Genomic DNA, 19,411 nt, shown 5'->3' with positions numbered 1-19,411 from the left:
ACACCAAATGCTCTCGAACAAACCTCCATCTGCTGGAGGAAGGCTTCCATGTGCAAGGATGACAAACCAGCATATGTTAGTATTCACGAGATGGGCGGTCACTCGCTAATCTCCTCTTACAGTCATACATGAAGACCTCCTATCGCTTGAGGAGAGCTCTTTTCATGTTGGTCATGTGAATTACAAACATTTTAGAAATGCATACATTTTCAATTAAAAGCTAAATCATTGACACAATAACCTTTGGTAATTATGTCACCCCAAATTCCTCATAACCGTAATATGGTCAGACATTATTATTTATTTTTTTCTATTTCTATTTTCCCAAAAAAGTGGTGGGATTTTGTTGCATTACGGTAATGACAGTTGTGTAAAAATGTGCTTGATTGTCATAAAATTTTTTATTAAATTAAAAGATGATGAACAAAATTCCCCATTTAGGAGAAATGTCAGTTATGTCAATGAAAACATGTTCTTATTTCATCCCTAAAAGCTAGTATTTATCATTTTTAGGTTTATTTTCAACCGAAATTCTCATTACCGTAATAAATTAGGTATTTATTTTATTTTATTTTTATAACAATTACAATTTACAACAATCGCTGCTATGATACTTTAGAGCACATTAAAATAAACAGTAAGTTTGGACACATTACTATTTTTAATGTTTTTGAAAAAAGTCTCTTTTGCTCATCAAGCCTGCATTTATTTGATCAAAAAAATAAATAAAAAAAATAATAATAATATTGTAAAATATTATTACACTTTAAAATAATGGTTTTCTATTTTAATTCACTTTAAAATACAAGTTATTCCTGTGATTAAAGCTGAATTTTCAGTATTATTACTCCAGTCACATGATCCTTCAGAAATCATTCTAATATGATGATTTATTATAAATGTAGGAAACAGTTGTGCTGCTTAATATATATATATATATATATATATATATTATATATATATATATATATATATATATATATATATATATATATATATATATATATATAGGTTATATATATATAATTATATATATATAATATATAATATATATATATATATATATATATATATATATATAATATATATATATTATATAGGTTATATATATATAACCTGTGATACTTTTTCAGGATTCTTTAATTAAATTTTTTTTAAAAGAACAGCATAAATTTCAAATAGAAATATTTTGTAACAATATACACTAACGTTCAAAAGTTTGGACTTAAATTTTCTTTATTTTTATGCAAGAAATGAATACTTTTATTTAGCAAGGATGTGCTAAATTGATAAATAAGTGATAGTAAAGATTTATATTGTTAGAACAGATTTTTATATTGAATAAATGCTGTTCTTTTTAACTATTTATTTTTAGATTTTGTTGCATTATGGTAATGACAGTTGTGTAAAATGTGCTTCATTGTGACATGAAAGATAGGTAATATTAGAGTTACAATAATTCCAATAATGGAATTAAAAAAAATAATGCAATAATGGTAAATATAAGAAAATGATTTGCGGTAGAAAAATGACCGTGACATGTTCTTCACAGGTTTTATGAGATTTACCTTAAAGCCAAAAAAATCGTCTTTTTTAAATCAAACAGGACTAAGAAACTTAACAAAAAGAGTAAGAAAAGAAAACGGGTTACCAAAAAGACTTGAAGACGCCTTGTCGGTTTGATTAATAATTCAGGCGTGGCGTGTGGCATTTCCAGACTGCGTGTGAATAACGCGCTGATCCACATCTCAAGCATTGTCATTTTATCCTGCGTTCAGCTTCCATTTTTGAGGCAGATAATACAGCGGCTCTATATGAGCTGAACTGAGACGAGATGTTATTGTAGGCCCTGCGGCGGCACAGATGTGTGTGTGTGTGTGTACACATCAGCTCCATCTGCTGAAACTCATGTTATCAGTGTTTGTGTGTGTGTGTGTGCCAGAAGTTTTATTATTTTTATCCTGAGCACCAGAACTGAGTGCTGGAAATAAAGCAGCATGTGTCATGAAGGACAGTGAAAGTGACAGCCGAGTCAGGAAGAAATGCTTTAAAGGGCCAGTGATAAAACAAATACCAAAGTAATGTAACGTAATGTAACGTAACGTAACGTAACGTAACGTAGCGTAACGTAACGTAGCGTAACGTAGCGTAACGTAACGTAGCGTAACGTAGCGTAACGTAGCGTAACGTAGCGTAACGTAGCGTAGCATAGCGTAACGTAGCGTAACGTAATGTAACATAATAATGTAATATAATATAAAAACTATCATGCAACTTGCATATTTTTAAATAAATCAGTAATATCAGTAATGTTTAGTGTAAAAACTTCTTAAGCGGTTATTACGGTTTCAAAGTTATATTAAAACCTCTGAGGAATAACTAAAATTCTGTCATGTACTGCTAATAGGCTTTTACAGCTAATCCAGCATTTCATCCAAAGTCAGATTTTCCAGTTTGATATCTCTGACTTTCAACTATAAATGTGTTTTATGTTTCCCAACAATTGATGACAAAACGGTAAAATCTCCCTTAGCTTTGCAGGTGTTTAAAATCATGCAGACCAATGCTAGCTTTTGTTCTGCAGGTGTATGATTATCAACAGATTATTATAAGCTATTGTTTTTCACACTCCTGCAAACATTTATAAAACAGGTTCATTTAATGAAGGAACATCTGTGCGTTTAAGTTTCAGAGTTTTAAATCCAACCTTAACTGGCGTACTATTGTGCTTTTCCAAGTAGGAAGTTGGAAAATCTCCTTTAGGCCTGTAAGATGAACTTTAAGCCACCCAGCTCCTCTAATGAGACAATAAAGCTTTGAAAAATCATAATCCACATCCATATTAGCATGTGAGCAGTTCTCCTTTAAGAATCTTGACTTGGCAGGGTCAAGCTAATATGAACAACCCAAGTTCGCTAAACCAAAAGCTAGCATGCAAATGGGAAACAGTAAGCCGTGGGAATAAACCTCTGGCACGGATATTACTAACTCCACGTATTGTAAAGAAAGTGCTTTACATTAACATTGCGGCCATGTTGAACAGAAGAGATCTCTTGATATCTCCTGATAGACGAATGACTCACAGGAACAAAATGAGTCACATTTAATGTAACCATGAATAAACAAACACACTGCTAGCTTGCAAGGAAGTTTATGAAACGCACTTTGAAGTTTTTCCTCAAATCCTCAATGAAATACCTATCTTTCAATGTATTTTAATTAGTGTTTCACACAATTTTAAATAAAACAACATGAAAGTAAAAAAAAAACAGCTAGACACACGGTAAAATATGTGTTGTAACACAAACTAGCATGCTAACTAGCTGAACATCTAGCCAAAAGAACATTATTTAAAGAACCTTAAGTAAAATTTACTTGAGAAGCAAAATTGTGTAAGACAATAACACTTGTTTTCAGGAAATACAGCTGTGTTCACGCCATGTCATAATTACGGTTATTTAGAGATGACAACATGTAACGTACAGCGGTCACGTGGTACAAGTCGGAGCTTTCCAGTTTAGAAGTTGTGAGTTCTACGAGGATGTGAATTACTAACATAATTACAGTAATTAGTACAACATGGCTTGAATGCACACTATATTTTATGTTGAATACGGGGGAGGGGAAAGCATCTGATTGGACAAAAATTTGTGCAGTGCAGGATGTGTCATCAAAATTGTTGGTTTGTTTCTCAGAGCAGTTAAGTCTGTTTAAGTACTAAAAGTGATTTTTTTTTTTTTAGGAGTGATTCAATTATGCTAGTGTTTTTTTTTTTTTTTTTTTTTACACTATCATCAAAGCTAATGTTTTGATAAACAAAAATCACAAAAAAAAAAAAGTTGATCTAACCCTTAAAGGGATAGTTCACCCAAAAATGAAAATTCTGTCAGTAATTACTCACCCTCATGTTGTTCCAACCCCGTAAGACCTTCGTTCATCTTCGGAACACAAATTAAGATATTTTTGATGAAATCTGAGAGCAGTCTCACTCCTCCATAGGCTTCTAAGGGACTCAAACTTGCTGGCCCAGAAAAGTTATTGAAGAGATCGTTAATATAGTCCAAGTGACTACAGTGGTTCAATCTTAAGTATATCACGCGACGAGAATACTTTTTGTGCGCAAAAACAAACAAAAATAACGACTTTATTCCACTATTCATTTCCTTCTCTCTGGGCCTCGAGTGAGTTCACGTAGTGTTTTAGCGCAGCGCGTCTGTGTTGTACATCACACGCATCACACACATGACCAGCGTCGCCCAATAGTGAGCCTACGTGGTGACGTGTAACACAGACGCGCTGCGCAAAAACACTACGTGAACTCACTCGAGGCCCAGAGAGAAGGAAATGAATAGTGGAATAAAGTCGTTATTTTTGTTTGTTTTTGCGCACAAAAAGTATTCTCGTCGCTTGACATATCAAAACATATCAAACATATACTATAGCCTAAGAATATAACTGACGGATCTCAGGTCTCACATAAAAGTTTTCTGATATAAATGCTCTGCTAGACATAACATCTACCTTTCAAACGTTCACTCTGTGTATTCCTGTACATTTGTATCCATGGCAGGTAGTGCATGTGAGTTTATAGGCGTACGGGTAGGACTGCTGACCTGTAACTAACAGCTCTGCTCTCAGTTAGAGGGCCAAACAAAGATGAGTGTGCTTCCCTTCCCTCGCTCTCAGCAGCCTAATGCTCGTTTAGCAGAAAAGGTCAACGCCGAGACAAATAACAATAGCAATCCCGCTGCAAGCGGATAAAGAGCGAAGAAAGATAGCGAGCAGCTTCCGCGCGTCAGAATCACTCCTGACGGTAATTGTTCTCTTGATAACACTAATATTTGTTTGCTTAAAGAAATAAAAATTGAGTATTTACTTTCCTAATAAATGTTCCAGCGCATAATTTATCAGTCCAAGTTATTCCCAAGAAAAAAAAGCTTGTTTTTCATCAAAATGTAATAACTTTCTCCGACTCATAAATAACTTTTCCGCTGAAAACAATATTAAGTATGAATATCATAACCCTCTATTCCCCATTCAATAAAATGAAGTCCTGCCCTACATTATTTCCAACTGAACGTTTTGTTTCTCTCAGAAAATATGTCATATTTTGTAAGTTAAATGCAATTTTCTTCTCATGTTTTGTTTTGCCAGCTCAAAGCGAGGACTATTCCACGCATGTGTTTAGTTTTGGAGTGAAAACTGAGTCTAACAAACATGTCAAAGCCAATTTACTCACTTTTTGGCATATGACGAGTATTAATTTTAGGGAGCGGATGAGTTTAATGAGCTGGATTAAGCTCCTCTCTAACTTGACAAACATATACAGTGATGAAGGTGATCTTGCAGTTCTTTGTAGGCCAGAGAGCTTCAAGGTTTCCAGTTTTAGCAGGCGTGTAAATAATTAAAAGCTTCTGAAAGCCGACTATCCCACTGCGCACTGCTCTTGACATTCATTAATACTGACTTCTGAATGACAGCTGAGTAAAACTGGCATCAAATTACTTCCTAAAATGCATTATATTTATTTAAAAAAGGATAATATTCGTCTTATTGTAGTTTTGATTTAAGTAGTGCACAGTTTAAAAGGCTTTTCAATAGAGAATACTGTGGAGCCTCGCACATGACATGCGGGGAAAATATATGTCTATCATGGCCACACCACACATTAATCATTTGTTTCTACAATTTACTAATACGTAGTTTAAATTGTGCGCATGACATAATTCCAGTGATGGGAAAAAGTTACATTTAAAAGTAATGTTGTGTTACTCCCTAAAAAAGTAACTAAATGCGTTACTTTTTATAGAGAGTAATGTGATTTGCAATACTTTTTTCCTCAACTGGGATGGGCTTGCTTGTTTGTTTTTTAATAAGACAACAACTCCCAGAATGCACTTGCTTCACTGCCCTAGGATGCCACTCCCAAGCCACGCCTACCGGTAAGAGAGCGCAGTTTAAAACAACAAGGCTAGGCTACTAGTGAGTCTCCGTGACGAGTGACGAGTGACGAGTCTGCCCGGGATTTCGAGATCGCCCAAAATGTCCTGGATTCGGCTTTTGCGTTCTACAGTCGCCATTCATTATGTTTACTGTGGCGAGCAGGACGAGGCTGAGGGGCACGGGAGAACGGCGCGAGGCCGGTGGCGTGATTACTGAGACGCACCGGTCTCGTATCTCTCACGGAGGAGCGGGAATTTTCTTAGCAATGTTAAAACGCACATCAACCGATCACTTGTTTAGCGTTCATGTAAACACTACATTCAGATTCACCAATCGGAATGAACTCAGTTAGATTGAAACAAAAGGTGTGCATGTAAACAATGAATGGCGACTGCAGAAAGCAAAACCCGAATCCCGGACATTTTGGACGATCTCGACGGCCGGACATGTCCGGGAAAAAGAGGATGGTAACCCCTACTACTCAGCTTTCTCCACAGAACAATAGCCTGCTAGCTTAGCTTCCAAAAAAAGATGGCTGACACTGTGTGTACATTCTGTGAGTGAGATCCACCTCCTATGGGCGGGTTGAAAACATGCAGAACTAGCTCCTACTACTGGCTGTAGTCTTTAGCCTCTGGCCAAAAAATACATAAATCTCTCGTCTCAGGGGGATATGAGGGTAGAAAGCACGGTAATTCGATAACTACAGGTTTTCTACTAATACAAAGCTTAATGCTAAATCCTGAAGTAACCCTTTAATCATATGGCTGAATTGGATCATTGAAGGTCAGCAACAAAGACACAGGTTAATAAAGTAAGATTCAATCCATAAAGTATTTTTGTGTAATTTAACATATTTATTGCATGTTTAAATCATATTTTGAGTTTGCATTTCAACAAGCATGTCCGCACAGCGCACACAATGCATAGACAATACACAAATCCTGTAGTAGATCTAGGCATGTGGAGCTGGGGAGGTGGAGGAGTTCAGAAGAAAAAGTAAGATAACGTGCAGCAGCTAACTTACAGAAAACACTGAACCATGCTTTTAATTGTACAGTAAGCAATCTCATTGGCTGCAGGGTCAGCAGAGGCAAATTACCTTGTAGCAATAATGCAATTGCTTGCAGATCGCATGTAAAGGACCAGCGCCCTCTAGAGTTTCATGACTGGACTAGATATAATAACTCCCTCAGGAGTGACTTTGCAGACATTTTCATGCTCGAACAGCAACATTACACACTATAGAATGTTGCATAAAAGTATATTAATATTAAAAATGATATAATTCTAATTCTCAGAAGCTTTCAACATTGATAATAATAAGAAATGTTTCTTGAAATCATCATCAAATCATCGTATTACAATGATTTCTGAAGGATCACGTGACTGAAGACTGGAGGAATGATGCTGAAAATTCAACTTTGATCACAGGCATAAATTACATTTTAAAATATATTAAAATAGAAAACGGTTATTTTAAATTGCAATAATATTTAAAAATTTTACTGTATTTTTGATCAAATAAATGAAGCTTTGGTGAGCATAAGAGGCTTCTTTTATCAAGAATCGGTATGCCTGAACTACTGATCTATGTTTGTTAGCAAAACACGAGAGAGAAACTAAAGGAACTAAAAATAGCATAACAGCCAAAAACAGCTACAGGAAATCAAGATTTGCCGGCTGACTCCTAGAGAGGCTTTTATAGAGGCGATGACAAGGCAGAGACACCAATACGTCAGGTTTAAATTCATCAGAGTAACAAAGCTATCTTTCCCTGCCCTCATTCATCTTGATAAAAAGGCAGGTTTTGTGTGAAGGGCCATCTATAGACCCTCTCTGTTGACCTCTCTCCCTCCCTGTGCGCCGCAGGTTGCTTTTCCCTCTGCCATGAGGAGTAATGATCTGTTCTAATCGGCAGGAATTTCTCTCCGGAGACCCGGCCGACAGTGGCCTGGATTCTGGAATAGCAACTCTCCTTCTGTGGAGAAGAACGTCCCAGATTTCAGCGTGGAAAAGTCTAAAAAACTGAAAAAAAATATATTTTTTTCCCTGTTTTTCTCACATAAACGGTTCTAAATCGGTTCTAAATCGTTAAAAAAAGTTTGATTCGGAGTAAAGCATTTGAAAATGGACTGCACATGGACAAATTACGGTATGTCTTAGAATCAAAACCAATGGAATAAAATAAACTATATGTGATTTATAAGTACAGTAAGTATAAAAAAAAAAAACATTTTAAGTTTATAACAAAATATTTACGTACACTACCGTTCGAAAGTTTTGGGTTAGTACGATTGTTTTTTTTGAGAAATATTAAATCGATCAAAACTGACAGTAAAGACATTTATAATGTTACAAAATAATGTGATATATATATATATATATATATATATATATAAATAATGTGAGTATATAAATAATGTGAGCATGAGAGACTTTATCCAGAAACTTAGCAACCTCAAACTTTTGAATGGTAGGGTATATACAAATATAGAAGTTTGTGGGCGTATGGCTTGTCTTCACTTTCATTTGAACTGCCATTATTTCATCAAATACTCTAAAATTCTAAAGTTTGTCCAAGTAATTCAATGACTCCAAAAGAGTAGAAATAATGTATAAACACTTCCCACACTCTATCTTTTGTTACAGAGTTTGCACAATAGAGAATATGAAATTGACATAATTGCAACATGTGAGTGAAAAGTGTGTAATTTAGCAAAGAAGAAAAAGATTATGTCTTGGACAAAGTGTTCAGGAAAAGCTTTCATTATATCGCAAGTGTGTTTTGTCTATTTGTCAGTACTTGTAGTCAAGAACCAGCTGCACAGGCATTCAGAAATCTTCATCCGCATGTCAGTCAAATATTGTTTGGCTCATTGTGTTGTCTGTGCTAGTCTTGCAGGCTGTTTGTTTTTCCTGTCTTTAAGGCGGTTATATATGTCATGTCTTCTCTTTTTACCCGATGATGTGAGGTCGGGCAACATTCAAGCAGAATGAATGTTAGAAGTCAAGCCAATTAGATAGAAATGCCAAGGTCATGGGTTCAGTTCCCAGGAAATGCATCAACTAATAGAATGTATACTTCCAACGCAATTTAAAGGGATAGTTCACTTTGAAATAAATTTTTTATATGTTTTAGCTTACCTCAAGGGCATCCAAGATGTAGATGTCTTTGTTTCCGCAGTAGTTTCAATTTTGATATTTTTAGGTCAAACCGTTCTTGTCTGTCAGTCATATAATGCAGGTCTATGGTCACTGGCTCAAAACACAAGCACAGAGTCCAAATTAAAACAATTCCCCACGTCCAAATGAAACAATTCCCCATCGTAAGTACACATTGATGGCCTAAGACACGAAACGAGCGGTTTGTGTGAGAAAACGAACAGTATTTATATCGTTGTTATCTCTTGAAAACAGCACACGTCCAAATGATCTGACGGCGCGGGCGGGTATAGATATATACATAGATGTCGCCTTGGCTACTGCAGTTCATTGGAACGAAACCGTAGCCAAGCGACATCTAGTGTATATATCTATACCCGCCAGCTGGCGGGTATAGATGTATACACTAGATGTCGCCTTCGCTACTGCAGTTCATTGGAACGAAACCGTAGCCAAGGCGACATCTATGTATATATCTATACCCGCCCGCGCCGTCAGATCATTTGGACGTGTGCTGTTTTCAAGAGATAACAACGATATAAATACTGTTCGTTTTCTCACACAAACCGCTCGTTTCGTGTCTTAGGCCATCAATGTGTACTTACGATGGGGAATTGTTTCATTTGGACGATGGGGAAATGTTTTAATTTGGACTCTGTGCTTGTGTTTTGAGCCAGTGACCATAGACCTGCATTATATGACTGACAGACAAGAACGGTTTGACCTAAAAATATCAAAATTGAAACTACTGCGGAAACAAAGACACCTACATCTTGGATGCCCTTGAGGTAAGCTAAAACATATCAAAAATTAATTTCAAAGTGAACTATCCCTTTAAGTCACTTTGGTTAAAAGTGTATGGCAAATAATGTAATGCAATTAAATTATATGTTGGTATTACATTTTTGCAACAGAACTAGTTTTTGTCATTTTATAAAAACGTTTGTAGACCTAAATAAAAGTAACATATTTAATTTGGCACTCAAACTATAATAAATATTATTAATAAATATTATTAAAAATATTATAAATGGTTTATCTGTAATTTAAAATTAAATTAAATTAAATTTGACGAAAATTGAACATTCCTCCAACCCCCAAATTATCATTAGCATATTGCAAAAAAAGTATAGAAAATAAAATGAAAAAACTTAATAACAATTAATTTAAAAAATGTGATCAAATAAATTAGAATAAAATGAAAAATAGCATAAAAATCTTAATGACAATTAAACACACCCTCAACCCCCAAATTCTCATTAGCAAAATAAATAAATAAAATACATAACAATAAAATAAAAAAATATAAATAAATATTATAACATTATTAATTAGGTTATGTCTGTTATATAAAATAAAACATAACATATATAAAATAAAATAAAATTCTTAAGCACACCATTACCATATATATAGACACACACACACACACACACATATATATATATATATATATATAAAATAGCCATTACGAAAATGAGAAAACCATTTTATTTGTTATTTGTCAATTTATCGCAATTATGGTACGGCAGCGTAAGCTTTTCTAAATGAAACCGTCGATTCAAGCTGACTTCTGGATCATCTATTCTTTACCACTCAGTATTTCTCTCTGACAAACAAATCCATAAATAATGGCAAACAAATCTGCCTGTGATTGAATGATTTGACTTTCTTCACAAGTTCAATTCTCGCTCTCTTTCTCTCGGCTGTGGTTTCCGTCAGCAGAAAGCGGTTCGAGACGCATTCCTGGCGCTGCCCCGTGGGCTCTGGGGTGTCAGTGTGTAGGCAGACGAGAGTGGGTGGAACATTTCTGATGAAAATAATTGATCGAGGGAGAGAGGCAAAGAGATTCAAAATAGTGAAGCCAAACACAAACAATCACTCGCGGCGTGATGCTGCCTCACCACGCAAACACTCACAGAGCTCAAACACCTGTTGTAAATGACACACTGATTACAAGCAACTCTAATGAGATCACACATTATCGTGAACACCTCTAAAAGTGTCTCGCAGGAACGTTCCGGGTTATAGCAGCTTGAGTTTTCCCAACAGCATCTGTGTTGTGCTGTCAGTCACAGTTCAGTTTGTGTGAAGGTTTTGTAAAAGACATACACAGAAATTAGTTCTGTTAACAAAGGCCCTGTTTAAATCTGGTATTAAGATGCGTTTGTAGAGGAAGGAGACACGTTCACGTTCCCGTCTCTTCTGTCCACTTTCAACCACTTCTGTCCGGATTTCTTCGAGGGGAGGGTTTAGGGTGGGTAAATGTATGGGCTTTTTCAGATCTATCAATCTAATGGACGAAATAAACTCGTGCAATTTACATATGAATGCGACCGGAGACGACGGAAAAACATACGAAAAACAAGACATGTTAGAAATAGGGAATGGTGAGAGAACATTGTGCTTGGTACATTTTTCACATTCAAACCAAACTTGGGTCTTCAGTCGACAAAGTTTAAATCCCGTCTGTCTAGTGCACGTCCCATAATGTTTATGCGTTCGGTCAGTTGGCGGAGAGTAGGCGTCTTATGTGACTGTTTGAACACATTCGACCACATGAGCGTTTACGCTACGAAAGCAATCCGGTTGAATGTGTTTTCGACTACCTCTGGAAGTGGTCGAAAGTGGACGAGCTCAAACCGTTTTAGTCCCTGTTTACACCTGTATTTAGCGTCGTCCACTTGTGATCCGATCGACCAAAACACATCTTAATACCAGGTGTAAAAAGGGCCGAAGTATTGAAATTTGCAAATGTGTTTGCACTGAATGAGGCAGTTTACGTTAGAATGGTAAAACTAATTTTCTAACTGAATGCGCTACACATGTGTTGACGATTTACGTAAAAAAAAAAGGTTTTACCAACAGAAATTTGCTACTTAACAAAAATGTAAAAGTTACACTAGAATTGTTTTATGAATTGTTTCATTTACGTACGCATGGTTTAATGAATATTTTAGAAATGTATTCTGTAAAGAAATGCGAGGACACTGCACATTGAAAATTCATGCAAGAGCGGTTTTGCGAACACGTTACACAAAAATTCATTCTACGCTTTTACAAACATTTTACAAAGAAATTTAGTCAATTTTGTTCTTCTTTAACACTGTAAGTGCCATGGCGGTCATTTTGACCGTTTTGAATTTTATATCTGCAATAACTTATACAAATACAATCCTGTTGGTACCTGACTTTTCCTAAAAGTGTCTGTATTTTCATTAAAAATGTTTTTCATAAGGCAAAAAAACAAATGAACATATTTACCTATTGCGGCCATAGACGGTCATACTGACTGCACTGAATTTCGCGGTATTATTATAGGCTATACCAATATAGCCTACACAACAATAAAATGTGATAAAAAATACACTAAACATATTCAACAACAAATCATTTAAATGTAATGATATTCAGAACAGAACAAGAATGAAAAAATTAAAAAAACTATAAACAAGCCAAAGCGAAAGCGAAAGCGAAAGTGAAAGTAATGGTGTTAGGCTCACGTAACTCTCTAATTAGAATCAAAATGTTTCAAAATTTGCGATGTATTTGGATGGTAAACTATTCTTTATTATAGGCTTTGTACTTCACTCACGTTCCAATATCGATGGAAAAAATCATCCTCTTCACATGCGCAAAATAGGTTGACTATTATATTATTATATTTTATTATGGCTATAATGAACAGGCTGCAATGTCAAGATTGCAATGCTGGAATATGGTGTGTGTGTGTGTGTGTGTGTGTGTGTGTGTGTGTGTATGTGTGCCCTTGTTTATATTACATTGTGGGGACCAAATGTCCCCATAAGAATAGTAAAACCTGAGATCACCTACATTGTGGGGACCAGCCAGCGGTCCCCACTTTTCAAAAGGCTTATAAATCACACAGGATGCGTTATTTTGAGAAAGTAAAAATGCAGAATGTTCCCTGTGATGGGTAGGTTTAGGGGTAGGGTTAGTGTAAGGGGACAGAATATACAGTTTGTACAGTATAAAAACCATTACGTCTATGGAGAGTCCCCACAAAGATAGTGAACCAGACATGTGTGTGTGTGTGTGTGTGTGTGTGTGTGTGTGTGTGTGTGTGTGTGTGTGTGTGTGTGTGTGTGTGTGTGTGTGTGTGTGTGTGTGTGTCGGCGGGCGCAGGCGCGGGCGCGATCGAACAGTGGAAACATGAAAACATAGGCTACTCCGTCATTTTGTTCAGGACATCTACGGATATTATTTATTTATAAATGTATAATTAAACTTGTTTAAATGTACAGTTTGGTGTTGTTTTGTTTTTAAAAGACATCCTAATACAATAAATGCATTAATCTCTCAATTGGGTAGGCTATTTATCATTAAAGATATAGAGTTTGGAATCTAGCGGTCAAAATGACCGCTTGCGGCAGTTCTAGTAGTTATGGAATTCTGGCACTTCTAGTGTTAAACAAATGATCAATGTAACAAATAACGATAACACTTTATTTTACAGTGTCATTTTTAAATATGTTACTTACCATAGTAAAAACAGTAAATTATGCATAATTATATGCAACTAACCCTCAACCAAATCCTAATTCTAATCTGAACCCTAACCTTATAGTAAGTAAATGTTGTTAATTAATATTACTCAGTAATTAAATATATGCAATTACATTGTAACAATGACAACATAAAATAAATTGTAACCCTAATAACTATAAATAGTTGCATAATTACATGCAACTAACCCTAAACCAAATCTTAACCCTAACCCTAATCATATGTAGTTAATTATTACTCAGAACTTAAATGTATAATTACACTGTAACACGGACACCTTAAAATAAAGTGTAACCAATGGTTTTATTTATGATTTACACAGAATTTTCTTCAAACGTGCGGGTACTATATGATACAACAATTCACGTAATAATGATTGTATGAACATTTTACACACAAATTTGTTCTTTTTTGCCTTTATTTATAGAGTATCTGCGGTGCACAATGAGTTTATGTAAGAATATTTGTACAACCTTTGCAATTGACACCAAAATTCATTCTGTAAACAAATCGATTAGGGATGTAATGCAACAATTTACGTAAGAAACAATTCGATTTAATTTACACAGCGAGTCATTCTACTTTGCCAACTATGTGTGAATTGTTTTTCACAGCTCATGTTTGAAATAGTAGAAATCACATTCTTGAAAGCAGGAATCCTGAGCAGTTAGGGTGGCAAGCTTTTCCTCGCAGCTCCAGGTAATGGCACGAGTTTCCCACCTCATTCACACTGTGAGCACAACCCTGCGGTTCTCACAGTGCAGGCTTGGCACAGGAATTTAGGAACAGGTGCCAGCTCAGTGTCACCTCCACAGAAGATTAGCAAGGACTGGCCGTCGACCGGCTGCTCAGGACTCTGCTTACAGTGGGCATCACGGGCACCTCCGGCGGGCACTTTGAGGTCTTGCTACATGGTATGCACACATACAGTGAACACAAAGGCAGCCCTATGGATTCTCACCTCGAGTAAAGTGTCAACTGGCATGCAGCGTGGCACACCTGCGCCTAACGGATGGCCAAAGTGAGATATATGCAACAATGTCTGAGTTTGCTCATAGCTGGCTCGTGCGTGCGTGCGTCTTCTGCCCGTCTCCTATGTGACTGTTTGAGTTATATTGTAAGTAAAAGTTTGTATTGGAACTGTTGACTCCTATTCGTCGTCTTCTGCCTGCACCACACCGTGACATGAGTAGCGATTTTTTTTGCAATACATATTCTAAAGTAAAGATATATATATATATATATATATTCAGATTCATAAATATATTCAAATATATTTAATAAATCTTTACTTATATATTCACATTTATGAATGTATATTCAGATCTATGAATAAATACTGTATTCATAATTATTTAACCAATATCAAATGTCAAATCACTATTGTACACTGTAAAAAAAAAAAAAATATTTTACAAGAAAATGCTATTTCAGTTTTTTATACATATACATTTTTAAAATAAATAATAAAAAAACTTCATGGTCCACTCAAACTTGCAATTTCTTTGTAATTGCAAGTGAACTTAATTTGCAATTTCGCAAAAAGAAACGTACAAAATATCATGTTTTTGTTTTTTAAAGTCCCCTGCAATCAATATTTGTATCCCTTTAAAATCATCTTTGATAATCAAAATGGCATTTAAATGTTTTGTTTTTTTTTTCTGTAAAAAAAAAAAAGGTCTTCATGCCTTACTTTTTTTTTTTTTTACTGAACTCCTACACCCTTGCTTTATTTAGTATATGTGGACTCATGAATATGCAAATTATACTCCGCCTCCACTCAATCACACCAGCTCAGAATACCTGTTCCACTCGGTCAACTGTAGTAAACGCTGAAAAGTGTAAATATAGGTAAAATTCAGCTATATATGTCTGAACCTGATTCAGAAGAAGAAGAGGAAGAGTGAATTACACAGGGTCGTCTACAAGTCGATGTATCAGAATGGTAATGCGTTTTATGTATCGCTCTCTACAACATTGGACACAAAACGGTAATTGAAATGATTAGACTTTGGCTTGACTACTTTATCAAACAGCTAATAAACCATGTTCCTATTGAAAATCATAATCCTTAGAAAGGCTTTGAACATCATGGAAAGTCAGTGGAGAAAAGCCCCACCCCATACGTTACAACATGTTTGTGATGGCAGGAAACGGGCGATTTCAAACCGAGTTTTTGAGACTGTCTCAAAATGGTTCACTGCAGATTTGAAGGGAAAATACTCAGCAATGGTTTTGACTGCTGAATTTGCACATGGTTTGACTTAAAGCACATTAAAAACATTTTGATTTTGATTTTCACCACAGAGGGACCTTAAATCTTACAAAACTAGCCTCATAGTATCTGCCAGGTGACCGTTATATAGAAAACTCATGTACTCAGAGAGGTCACATCAAAACAACGCTCCTGTTCATTCGTACATGTGATTTCTAGAATCTTCTGCCCGAAGGTCTTTATCTTTGGTGGTTTGGATGAGGGCTTCTTTATAGCTTAGCCGGAGCTCTGTAAAGGTCACCGTATGCATAAAACTTTTCGGCTGTCCTTTGTAGGGTGAACTTTACTCAAACAAAAGAAAATTGTTGGAAAATGTCAGCTACTGGATATGGATCTGTCAACAAAGTAACATATTTGAATAGTGCTATCCGATAATAAGACTTGAGACTGCTGCTCACTGTATGCTGTAAAAATGGATTAAAACACCTGAAGCTTTACTCAATGCTGTTCTGATGTCTTATGTGGTGATTCCCTGTACATTCTAGTGAGGTGTAAGAAATTGTGCCGTAGTATAGATATGGAAAGAGACTATTTTTAACTAAGAAAAGGTGACAAATAAGCTCAACATGGCGCCTGCAGTAATACCTGCCTGTGCTTTTGTGCCCCAGAAGAAAACAGCTGTGACAGACAAGATCTAAGTCATACAGAAAACCTGCCTTTTGAGAGGAATATTAGTGGCATGTCATGTCCTTGTCTCTACCTGGCTTGTGGGGTCGGGAAAAGCAGAATACGTTTTGTTCTTGTCTGTGAAGTAGATATTAGTCGTTAGCTGCCTCTTTCTGAGCAGCTGTATTTCAAAACGTCCTCAGATAACACTAAAACTCATGTCTGCAAGCAAAATTATTTTTACGTATATCTTCAAATAATACAAATAAGAACATTACGGGCCCTATCTTGCACCCAGCGCAATTGACTTTGTACACCGACAATGTATCATTCCTATTTTGCACCCGACGCACAGCGGACTTTTCCCTCCACAGACGCACGTCGGTAAACTAGGAAATACATTTGCGCTCCCGGGGGGCGGTGCAGAGAAAAGAGGAGGCGTGTTCCGGCGCAAACGTTCCCTGGTGCTATTTTGCAGGTTTAGAAAACAATTCCGCCACTGACCAGGAAAAACCTAGTCTAAAGTCAGTGGCACGTTGCGCATGTTATTCATATGCTATTTTAATGGCGCATGCTTGGCCATAATCAATGTAGCGTGTGCACAACGCGCATACACTTTGATTCTCTCATCTACACACAGACGCAGCAGTTCCCATTTTTAGAAAACCATACATTATTACAAGGAAAAATATTCCACATGAGGGAAATCATTGTTGTGTCCATGAAGATGTGAAAAAATAGGCATAAATCTAGCTTACACATTTACCCAAATTATTATACGCCTGTTTAACCGAAGCTAATTTGGGTGGGTTTCTCCATCCCCAATGTCACTTCTCTGTGTTTTACGGCCCTGACGAGAATGTCGGTCTCCTCGGCTGTGAACCGCTCCTGGCACGTGCCTGGCAAATCCGCCGTTATAATAGCAATCCGCCATGGAACAAGCACGCCTGCTCTTAAAGGGAATGTGAGATGACGCTCTGATTGGTTTATTTCACGTTACGCCCAAACCACACCTATGAATAATGAAGCTACTTCAGACCAACCCATTTTAGATTTGCGTCAGGCGCAAGAGTCATTTATCCCGCCGGTATAATAGCAACAGCGCCCAAGACCCGCCCACAAAGTTACTTGCGTTTCGCGCTTGATACTTGCGTTTCAGATCGTTAAAATAGGCCCCTACGTGTTATGTGGATGTTTCAGAAATATGTAGGTGCTGCATGATTCAACAATTTACACAACAATGGTTTTCCGAAAAAAATATGCACAGGGATTGTAAATGTGCTGCATGATGCCGCGTATAAGATATTCTTCATCCTGCCTCCTTTTCATCATGGTTTTATAAATTATATATACGAGGATGATGAAGTAAGTTTTGTTGGAAAAAAATATCCATGAATGAAATAAACATAATCAATCACAAAAAAAAAAATTAACATAAAAGTTATATAAAAATTACGTAAAAGTTTTGCGAACAATCTGCTCAGTGATTTGTTCTCTAGACAAATTTGCCAGCACTGCATGATTCGTCAATTTACGCAAGAGGCTTTATAGAAAATTTGTTCAGAAATTTGTTTCTCAAAAGTGTTTGTGCCGCATGATGCCGCAATTTGCGTAAGAAAAGTTTTGAGAAACAATTTGCACAGAAATTTGTTCTGTAGACGAATTTGTCGGCAATGCATGATGCGCTAATTTACGCAGGAGGTTTTATAGAAAATTTGTTCCGAATTCTTTTCTTTAACAAATGAGTTTGTGTTGCATGAATTTGCGGAAGAAAAGTTTGGCGAGCAATCTGCACAGAAATCTGTTCGGTAGACGAATTTGTCGATACTGTATAATCTGTCAATATACGTAAGAGTGGTTTTACGGAAAATTAGTTTCTTACGTGAATGTGTTTTTGCTGCATGAAGGAACAATTTATGTACTGTTTTTTGAACAATTTACACAGGAATTCATCCTGTAAACAAATCGGTCAACGCTCTAATGTCCGTCAATTTACACAAGTGCTTATATGAACGTTGTGCACAAAAATTTGTTCAATAAACAAATGTATCGGTACAAATTTTAACAGAAGTTCGTTCTGTAAACTAATTTGTCACTGCTGTATGATGTGAGAATTTATATTAAATTGGCTTTACAAACTATTTACGCAAAAAATGTAGAGTATCTTAGTATTTAGAGTATTTTAGAAAGGCTGCATTACATACAACAGTAGAAACAATAGGCCTTTGAGTAAGCACTGCAAAGAGGGTCCCCTGCTGCTACAATTTAGAAAGATCACTGCTACATATTTCCAACCAGTCAAATGACATTTATAATAAAACGCATGTATTGACAACTGTTACAAAGCAAGCTCTTGGGTTTCATTTTTGTGTGGGACTCAGTTTGTCTCATTGATTGAAATCATATTGGAATGTTAATTTATGGGGATGTATATTTTTTTTGTCAAAGACATTTCTGCAAAACAAATGGTTAGTTGCACTTCACCATTTGCACAAAGCATTGCTTTCCCTGCTTCGGAACAGGCATCAGTTGAAAACTACAGTAGCTTTTTGCTTGACATTCAAACAGGGTCACTGCAGACCACTGGATCAACAAGGAAACAAACAAACACACTGGACAGATTGTACAATCCATACTATTGAGTACGAACAATCAGTTTACCTTGATTGTGGGTTTCTTGGTGGAAAACCCTCTGTACCATCCTGAAACAGACAAAACGCAAATGTTAGTTGAGAAACATTGACATTATAAATTATAGTAAATGAGATACTAACATCAGAAACAATATGCCAATGGGGTAAGAAAACCTTAAAATGAAAATACATTCTCTGAATATCTAATCATTTTAGATATTTTTACTAGAAAATTGCTATTAAGATAAAATATCACAATTAA

At 36.0% G+C, this 19,411-nt stretch overlaps 1 protein-coding gene across 6 annotated transcripts in view; it reads right to left on the bottom strand.

Moving 5' to 3' along the window:
- The window catches only part of dock3 (dedicator of cytokinesis 3), a 204,962-nt gene that overhangs the window by 126,063 nt on the left and 59,488 nt on the right, over positions 1-19,411 (bottom strand). For all 6 annotated transcript variants that reach the window (XM_084416722.1, XM_084416723.1, XM_084416724.1 and 3 more), the window contains exon 3: positions 19,178-19,218. In XM_084416722.1, coding sequence (XP_084272848.1) covers positions 19,178-19,218 — 41 coding nt within the window. The remainder of the gene's footprint in view (positions 1-19,177; positions 19,219-19,411) is intronic.

This window comes from Rutilus rutilus, assembly GCF_951802725.1.
Source record: "Rutilus rutilus genome assembly, chromosome: 8".
In the NCBI taxonomy this organism is placed as follows: Eukaryota; Metazoa; Chordata; class Actinopteri; order Cypriniformes; family Leuciscidae; genus Rutilus; species Rutilus rutilus.
This window is presented reverse-complemented; position numbering and strand designations above follow the sequence as displayed.